Source organism: Siphateles boraxobius, unplaced genomic scaffold (genome assembly GCF_051911475.1).
Source record: "Siphateles boraxobius isolate OS27281-9 unplaced genomic scaffold, OSU_SipBor_1 30, whole genome shotgun sequence".
Classification (NCBI taxonomy): domain Eukaryota; kingdom Metazoa; phylum Chordata; class Actinopteri; order Cypriniformes; family Leuciscidae; genus Siphateles; species Siphateles boraxobius.
Window position 1 is genome coordinate 8,932,258 of NW_027508920.1, and position 9,380 is coordinate 8,941,637.

Sequence of the window (9,380 nt, forward strand, 5' to 3'; positions counted from 1 at the left end):
ACTATTAATTTTCAAATAATTGACCAGTTTGGCTAACCAGTGTAAAGAATGAAAATTATTATTATTTAATTTTTTATGCTTATCAAATTTGCTCAAATGTTGCTCATTTTGAAGTGAGGTTTTAAATAATGCCGAAAAAAACATTTTAAAAATGTTTGCAGTTACGAAACACATTTAACATCATACATATGGAAAAATGCAGGTTTTCTTTGTATTCACCTTCACAAACAGGAATATTACACATGATCCTAAACCCCTAAAAAATTGCAATATCAACATTTAAAAGTACTAGGTGATCAATCACCCTTCCTATCTTGTTACATGCCAAAGCTCAGAGTGGTTATGCCTTTAGCATTTTCATAAGAAGGGGGTAAAAAAAGCTGTAAACATACTGAAACATTGCAAAATCACAAAAACACTGCACTTGTTATTCAATATTGCCCTTTGTGTAATCAAGTCTCTTCCAAAAAAATAAAAAATAAATAAATAAATCTATATCCTCCAAATGAAATAACAATGTTAACATGGCATTCAAAGAAAGGCGACCATCGCAGCACAGTGAGATGCTAGATAATTATTGTTTTGCCTCTTTCTTTTCACTCTGGCTTCATGCTGCTGATTATTTAATTATAGTTTACACAGCCACTTGGTCTGAATGTCCTGAACTCCCATGGAGAAAAAAACTTTTGCTGCAAGACTGGTCAAATGCATATCCAAGCTATTGAAGGTTTTTGGTAAATAACTTAACCCTCTACAGCACATTTCACAGACTGTAAAAAATATGGACGTAGTGTCCGTGACGTCACCCGTAGGTTTCTGAAGAGATTTCTGAAGGCCAAAGTGGGCAGAGACATCACCGCAAATCACTACCAGATAACGGAACATGGGGAAAGAGACGGAATTAGCTGAGGTAACGTGACAACTAACAGACAGCAACAAAAAAAACAGCTAGTGACAGCAGCGGCAATCCACCTGACACTCAACCCCCTAATTATGCAGAACTTTAAGGTTTAATAAAATTTAAACAGATGAGTTCTATAAAAAAAAAAATCACCCCTCTCACAATTGTCATGAAGGGCAAAATTAGCTATATAGACCAAAACCCCTTTTTGTACCAGGCTGTAAACATATTTTTTTCTGCTGTAAAGTTGGGCATATTAACATGGAGTGTCGATAGGATTGACTTTCTTTTGGAGCCTGTCTATTCAAGAGAGACCGGAAGGTTGCCGCTTGGCAGGGGTGGTAAAAGTACTCAAATTATACTTGAGTAAAAGTATATATACCTAAATAAAAAATTACTCCAGTAAAAGTATAAAAGCCCTCCATTCAAACATCACTTGAGTAAAAGTACAAAAGTATCCGATTTAAAACGTACTTAAGTCCCGAAAGTAAAAAGTAAATATTCAAACTGTAAATATCAATAATTAAACAGATCAATTGTTTTGGGAGTGATATGCAATGTTTTAATTGAACAAATTATTAGATACTGCAATTAAGAATTTGTTAGATTTGCAATCATAAGAGACAATGAAGCACCTTGCATCAATTCTAAACAATTTCATTAAGTTTAGTGACAGCATATTATGGTGCAATGACTAGTAGGCCATTCTTTGATACAAATTTTACAATTTCAATTCAATTATTGTGGTTTGATTCCGATCTTGATTCAATATAGATTCATTTTGATAAATATTTGGTAGATGCATGTTAATTTTTAAATTAAGAAAATCTCACCTAATTCTGTAAACATAGGTGTCAGGGTGTGTGTAGGCAGGAAGCACTAGGAGACGAGGAATAACTGCTAACAGGAATTTAATATACAAAAACTCAGGAACTGCAACACTTACAACCATATAAACGCAATAACCGAACAGGAGTGAGGGAGAACACTGGGTTTACATACACAGAGAACAGATAGGGGAACAAGACACAGCTGGGGCAAATTAACTAGACACAGGTGACTAAACTGAGGACAAACGAGGAGCGGGAAAACTGAATAGGACTAAACCAAAACACCAATCAGGGGGAAACCCAGGACACACATGTAACATTACGCCCCCTCCCAAAAAGGCGTGTCCCCACGCCGTACAAACACCAATGGGGTGGGGGGGTGGGCGCCCTGGAGGCTGACGAGGTGGAGGCCGATCTGGAGCAGGAAGCCTCCAGGGCGGAGCAGGACGTGGGCGTGGCCAGGGCGGAGCAAACGAACCCTCGGGCGTCCAGGGCGGAGCTGTTGGACCCTCGGGCGTCCAGGGCGGAGCAAGACGTGCAGGCGGCCAGGGCGGAACAGGACGTGCAGGCGGCCGTGCCGGTGAAGACCCTACGGGTGGCCGTGGCGGTGAGGACCCTTCGGGCGGCCGTGGCGGTGAAGGCCCCTCGGGCGGCCGTGGCGGTGAGGACCCCTCGGGCGGCCATGGTGGTGAGGACCCTTCGGGCGGCCATGGCGGTGAGGACCCTTCTGATGGCCGTGGGCCCCCGAGGGTCCTTGGCCCCCCCAAAAAAAATTAATGGGGAGAGTGACTGGGTCAGGAAAATGTTCAGGACTGGACGGAACCAGCGGAGAAAGGGTCTCTGGGCTGGACGGAACCAGCGGTGAAAGGGTCTCTGGGCTGGACGGAACCAGCGGTAATGGGTTCGCGGGACTGGGCGGCGCCAGCGGTGAAAAAGTCTCTAGGCTGGACGGCGTGAGCGGCGAGGGCTCTGGGCTGCACGGCGTCAGCGGGGGGGAAGGCTCTGTGCTCGACGGGACCAGCGGGGAAGGCTCTGTGCTGGACGGGACCAGCGGGGAAGGCTCTGTGCTGGACGGGACCCGCGGGGAAGGCTCTGTGCTGGACGGGACCCGCGGGGAAGGCTCTGTGCTGGACGGGACCCGCGGGGAAGGCTCTGTGCTGGACGGGACCCGCGGGGAAGGCTCTGTGCTGGACGGGACCCGCGGGGAAGGCTCTGTGCTGGACGGGACCAGCGGGGAAGGCTCTGTGCTGGACGGGACCAGCGGGGAAGGCTCTGTGCTGGACGGGACCAGCGGCGAAGGCTCTGTGCTGGACGGGACCAGCGGCGAAGGCTCTGTGCTGGACGGGACCAGCGGCGAAGGCTCTGTGCTGGACGGGACCAGCGGCGAAGGCCCTGTGCTGGACGGGACCAGCGGCGAAGGCCCTGTGCTGGACGGGACCAGCGGCGAAGGCCCTGTGCTGGCCGGGACCAGCGGCGAAGGCTCTGTGCTGGACGGGACCAGCGGCGAAGGCTCTGCAGGGCTGGCTGGGACCAGCGGCGAAGGCTCTGCAGGGCTGGCTGGGACCAGCGGCGAAGGCTCTGCAGGGCTGGCTGGGACCAGCGGTGAAGGCTCTGTGCTGGACGGGACCAGCAGTGAAGACTCGGGGCTGACTGGGACCAGCAGTGAAGACTTGGGGCTGACTGGGACCAGCAGTGAAGACTTGGGGCTGGGTTGGATCAGCGATGATGACTCGGGGCTGGCTGGGATCAGCGGCGGAAGCTCTGTGTCCCAGTCAATAAGCGAATCCTCCTCTTCAAGCACTACCAAGATCCCCACTGGTACGGTGGGTATGGCGCGATGCATAAGCTCGGGACTGGACGGGACCAGCGGCGCAGGTTCGGAGCAGGATGGGACCCGCAATGAATGCTCGGCCATCTTGGGTGAAGCGGGGGACACGGAGCTCTTGGAGAGGTATGTAGAAGATTCCGGATCGATGTGAACTGGGCCTACATACTTCCGGATAGGGACTGAATGATGATTTTGACTATCTTCTGCATAGTCAACGAGGAATCAGAGCCATGTAATTCAAGGACATAATTAATAAAGTCCGGGACAGACTTATAACAATCATCAACGGAGATGAGACGGAATAAATTATCATCATCCAGTCCAATCCGGAAACAGGCATTAATTGTGGAATTACCCCAGTTCACTAGATGGGAAACATCCAGGAACTCCTCAACATACCTCTCCAAAGAACGGCCATTCTGCTGAATGGTGGCGAGCTTGTCTTCAGCCATCACGTTCATCTTTTGGGTCGGTTATTCTGTCACGGTGTGTGTAGGCAGGAAGCACTAGGAGACGAGGAATAACTGCTAACAGGAATTTAATATACAAAAACTCAGGAACTGCAACACTTACAACCATATAAACGCAATAACCGAACAGGAGTGAGGGAGAACACTGGGTTTACATACACAGAGAACAGATAGGGGAACAAGACACAGCTGGGGCAAATTAACTAGACACAGGTGACTAAACTGAGGACAAACGAGGAGCGGGAAAACTGAATAGGACTAAACCAAAACACCAAGCAGGGGGAAACCCAGGACACACATGTAACAATAGGCTACAGAGAGCCCTGTCAGCTGGTATTATTACATGTTAAAAATACATGTGATTTTTATTATAATAACAACTTTATAATATTTTAAGGATATAAGTAAAAATAAAATAAATATATAGTGCACATTTAACAAAATACTAATTTATAATATTACATATTTATAAAATAGAAATTTTTCTAGCCAACTAACATGCTATGGTCATTAAATGTTTTTTTTTTTTCTGAGGTAAATTTAATGTTATGTGACATATTGTTCTCACGCTGTTTTATTGACCTCTTTCCGCGGTTGAAAAACACTGATTTATTGATATTATGTATAAGGTATATACATTTCGGTAAGTTGTACTGTATCTTTCAACATAGGCTAACTATTATTGTTCATTTGTGTTTATTTACAATTAACTAGTAGTAAAAACATTAACGGCACCCCATAGAAGGCGCTAGCTATCTGTCACGTCACATTTAAAAGCTCCAAAGCGGTATTTATTGTTTAAATTTCGTAATAAAATTGACAGAATCTGAGAGCTGAGAATTTGTTTCATATCAAAAGTAACCTAATCTGTCTTGTCTGTCGGTGTCAATGTCCTCTTTGGTTCGCGATTTTTCTCTGCGTGAGAAAATGGATGTGTGTCGTGAGAGCGTGTGGAAAGTGTCAATTGCGTGAGTCTCACACTGAATGAGTGAGAGTTGGCAGCTCTGCAATAGACATGTTCCATAACATTAGCTGCATCAAACAGAAGATGTGCAAGATACAAGGTAAGCGGAAATCTCGGGATCATTGCTTTACTTTCACCTGTTTCTGCGGTCATCTTCCACAATGGCGAACTGACTGCTATGTGAGCTTATGCTGGCAAAGAGCTTGCGCGTTCTTGTTTCAAAATAAAACCAAGTTTTTCATTGGTTTGGAAAGCCAGTGTAATAAATACATGGAGCAGGCATGGGGGAAATGTAACGGAGTAAAAAGTAAACTTTGTCTTTAATATTGTAGTGGAGTAAGAGTAAAAGTAGATACAAATAAAACATACTCAAGTAAAGTACAGATCCCTGAAAAAAATACTTAAGTAAAGCAACGAAGTATTTCTACTTCGTTACTTACCACCACTGCCGCTTGGTTCATTTCCTTGCCACTGTATCTTTAAGAGAACATTCTCGGTTTATTTATTTTTTTGTTTTTTTTTGTTGGAAAGAGAAGACCTTAGTTTAGCCAATAATTGTTTTAGTCACAGCCTGTGCTGTCGTGCATTGTGTCTTAATCTTAGTTCAGCTACACAATATATTATGTGAAGTAACAGATGCCAGATTTGAATCAAATGCAACAATTATCATCTTGGACAATGTGGCTTCAGCTATAATGTAGTATCTAAAGAATAATAATAACAATAATAATAATAATTTAAAACGTAGTAAATGTGTGATGAGTCAGGCTATCCCAAGGGACTTGGCATTAAGAGAATGGATTTTAATAAGGACAGGATTGGTGTGAAGCTGTGAAGGGTTCATCATGTTACCACCACATTTCCAATAATGTCTCACAGCTACAAGTCAAAGTATGTATACTCTGCTGAGGTATTACTTGATTTCGGTTTTGGCATGTTTGCTAATTTAGAATTATTATTATTATTATTAAGTTATTTAGTTAATGATGTTAAATAGACAACCCTGAAGGTTCCTGGATAGATGTGAGCTAAGTGTTTCGATTAAGGACTCAAATTTGATTGTTCATGGATCAAACCTACAACCCTGAAGGTTCCTGGATAAATGTGAGCTAAGTGTTTCGATTAAGGACTCAATTGTGGTTGTTCATGGATCAAACCTACAACCTTTTGGCACCCAGTGATTCATCCATGTCATAAGGGACTTGGGGGGGGGGGGGGGGGGGGGGGGTTATTTGCAAATAAATAAATACATAAATAAATAATATATAAACGATTTATTTATAAGATCATTAATCGCAGGCTATTTAATTATTATTATAGGCTAATTCGTTCCAAATCATGAGATAAATTCCATTAGCGTTTCTTTAGAATTTCTGACAAAAGTATTAATTTGAGTCTATACACCAAACTCAACATACACGGACACATAAGGTCAAGTAAGATATAACATGAATGTTGTCGACATTTCTCAAGCGTGATCGCACCTGGAGGTTGATTTGTAATAAATTGCTGAGCAACAAGTCAATACTGAATCAAATGAAGAAAAAAAAAATAGCCTGGATATGAACTTCAGATGATACTTTTGTGTATTAACCTTGTTTGTGATGCTGAGGGGGGAAAGCGCATGCAAGCGTTTTGTACAGAAGTGTCGCCTACCTGAGTCCGAATACCTCGGCCTGGCAAGGTCTCGAAAATAATAAATGATATCCAAGCAGTTTTCGTTCTGAACCTCCCCTTTAGAACAAAGATCCGATAGGAGTTCTAGTGCTTTTTGACAAATCTCGTCCTCTCTGTCGACAGACATTTCCCACCAGCATCCTTCTGGATTGCGGAGCTTCTAAAGCGCAATCCCCTCACAGAGAAACATCATCATCTCACGGACGGCATCCCACTCACGCGGACAAACCGAGCTCTTTTTAACGTGGGAAGTGTTTTTTATTACTATTTTCCCATTCAGAATTCACTCCACACGGTGAAGTACTTGCTTGATGTGAAGCCCAGTCGCGACGCAAATGGAGTCAGGAAAAAAAAGCCACCGGTTGAATCTACACACACGCACGCACGAACTGAAGTGTGAAGCTCAATGTCCACGCTCGCCGTGGTGCTGAATACAGTGCGCATGCTCACAGCCTGATCGAAACGTAATGTGTTTCTTGGTCCTTTAAACAGTAGTTTTAGAGCTATCTACCTCTTGTAACAAAAAGACTACAAAAACTTTGAGTGTATGCTCAACTTTCGGTGTTGTTGTATATATATTTTTTCCTTAACTCAATTGTAATGTAATATGTATCAGGGGGGGGGGGGCTAATAGACTAACTGACCTGGTTGATTGCCTGATGGGAATTTGTTCAATATTAGTTATGCATACAGAGGTGGAACAAAGATCAATTGCATGACTTATGACAGTTTTTTACAATCACTATGACAATTTTTTCAATACTTTTAACAAATTTCCTAAACTCTTAACACAGTTAGCACTACATCGGTCTGTGTAAGCAATAGCTACTATTACTGTAACACATTTCTTGTTGCTTTAACACAAAATGCATACAATTAACACACATTTAAAATGCTTGAACTTCTTTTACACACAAGCTCAAAAAAGTCCAAAACAATGGATTTTTACTGGCAAATTTACCAATGCTTTAACACTGAATGTCAGAACAGAGAACACCATGTTCTAAACCTAACCGTACAGGCTAAAGTTAAGGTAAACAGCTGTTTATATTGTGAATCGAAACACAAATATATCCCCTGTATTTTATTCTATTGTTACTGAGAAACAGCTGATTGAATTATGCAAATATATAAATGTATTTTTATTTATTTTATTTATTCCAGCAATTCTGTCTCTGTTTTCGTTTTTTTTCATTACATTAACCGCACATTCTATAAAGCACTCAAAGAAACTGCAGTGCGAAACACAATCTATGTTCAATACAATATACTGTCTGTTGTATAAGGGCAGACCTGACATATAAAATAATGCAGTGTCTGTAATTCCATCTGATGTTAGTGTTTTTATGACATTGTGCTATGATTGACTAAATCTTCTTGTTGGACGAGAACATATGTTAGTGTTTTGAAAAATTATTTGATTTTGAGACATGTTTGCAGTGTTTTGGTAGACATTGTGTATTGTTGATAGTGTATTATAGTATTTTGAAAATTAGTGTTGGAGTTTAGTTTACAATGTGTGATTTTCAGCATGACATTAACTGTTTTGCCAAGTGTGTAGTAGGTGTGTTGGTGCGTTAAGAGTTTAGGAAATTTGTTAAAAGTATTGAAAAAATTGTCATAGCGATTGTAAAAAACTGTAAAGGATGAATATTGCAGATAACTGAAACAAATACACTGATAATCAATGGTCAGTTAATCAGTGTTTGATAGAACCTTATAAAGAAATATAAGGTAATCGCTAATAATGCTAAATATGAGCAGCAAAAATGATTAACCAATTTGTTAAGGACACTGGGGTCTATATGACCCCAATTGACGTTTCCTTAGTAAAAAAAAAATGGTTCCCTTCATCTCAGTGGAATAAGATTTGGTAACTTTTCCTACATTATCTATCTATACACACACAAAAAAACTGGACTTGATTCGGTTGTTCTATAGGTACGTAAAAAATTTTTTTACACTTCTGGTCTTCGGGGTCAATATGACCCCACATTGAAATGAATGGGAAAATCGAAAAAAATGTGTTTTTCATTTTTCATTTGTCAAAAAAAATCAATAAATCCAGAATAAATCTGAAAATTTCCATACCGCAATGAAGTCCTGGTACTAGAGCACAAATGCAATGTGGAACGAACATGATCACTTGCACACACACGTGTACGCGCACACAAACACACATAAACGTATGACTCCAATAGAAAGCATTTTTATTGAAATTGGCAAATAAAATCAATAATTCCTGCATAAATTTGAAAATTCTCACACATAAATGAAGGCCTGGTACTAGATCACTAATGCAATGTGGAATGAACATTAACACACACACATGTGTGCCCACACAGACACAGACACAAATACACACACAGATAGAGAGAGGTGTGACTGCAATAGAGAGCATTTTTATAGAAATTGGGAAATACAATCAATAATTTCTGCATAAATCTAAAAATTTTCACACACAAATGAAGGTATGATATGAGAGCACAAATGTAATATGGAAAGAACGTGACTGCACACACATAACATACACACAGAGAGACACTCAAACAAACAAACAAACAAACAAACAAACAAACAGGTGTGACAGCAAAAGAGAGCATTTTTATAGAAATTGGGAAATAAAATCATTAATTCCAGCATGAATCTAAAAATGTTCACACATAAATGAAGGCCAGGTATTAGAGAAAAAAACAATGTGGAATGAGCA

The 9,380-nt window shown here is 41.3% G+C and overlaps 1 protein-coding gene across 1 annotated transcript in view; it reads right to left on the minus strand.

Moving 5' to 3' along the window:
• syt9a (synaptotagmin IXa) overlaps window positions 1-7,088 on the minus strand; it is a 158,762-nt gene extending 151,674 nt beyond the window's left edge. The window contains exon 1 of the mRNA XM_077248226.1: window positions 6,650-7,088. Coding sequence (XP_077104341.1) covers window positions 6,650-6,797 — 148 coding nt within the window. The 5' untranslated portion in view covers window positions 6,798-7,088. The remainder of the gene's footprint in view (window positions 1-6,649) is intronic.
• Between the last annotated feature and the right edge of the window lie 2,292 nt (window positions 7,089-9,380).